The 368-nt window shown below is 38.0% G+C and overlaps 1 protein-coding gene across 1 annotated transcript in view; it reads right to left on the bottom strand.

Annotated features, from left to right (window-relative positions):
- Nucleotides 1-368, bottom strand: part of chrac1 (chromatin accessibility complex subunit 1) — a 1,681-nt gene continuing 1,313 nt past the window's right edge. The window contains exon 3 of the mRNA XM_035681426.1: nt 1-89. Coding sequence (XP_035537319.1) covers nt 10-89 — 80 coding nt within the window. The 3' untranslated portion in view covers nt 1-9. The remainder of the gene's footprint in view (nt 90-368) is intronic.

The raw sequence follows: 368 nt of genomic DNA, 5'->3' as shown, positions 1-368 counted from the left end.
TTTTTTTTTTTAAAAGTCAGCGTCCTCTTCTTGCATTTGCTCCAAAGACTTGAGGTAATCTCGTGCCAAGATCTTCTTAGGCAGGATATCTGTCGGTTAGGAAGAGAATAATACACTGTGTCAAACTCGCTCTTACAGTCACAACTTGTAGTAATTTCAGGAACCTTCAGGTGGTGACAGACGGTGCTTTCAATCATGACTGGTTGATCAACATGCAATCACACAGTAAACATGAGCTTTCCTCAGCAGATTACACGGCTACAACAAAACTTTGTGTTAAGGGAAGTATTTATCAAGAGCCAGAATAAGATGTGAACTGTTCATTATCGTATAAAGTTCTTAATATTTTACTTTAAAAAGCACCAGCT

Source organism: Morone saxatilis, unplaced genomic scaffold (genome assembly GCF_004916995.1).
Source record: "Morone saxatilis isolate NCDOM2014 unplaced genomic scaffold, NCSU_SB_2.0 Contig9, whole genome shotgun sequence".
Lineage (NCBI taxonomy): Eukaryota > Metazoa > Chordata > Actinopteri > Moronidae > Morone > Morone saxatilis.
Note: the sequence above shows the minus strand (reverse complement) of the source record. Positions and strands in the feature narration are given on the sequence as shown.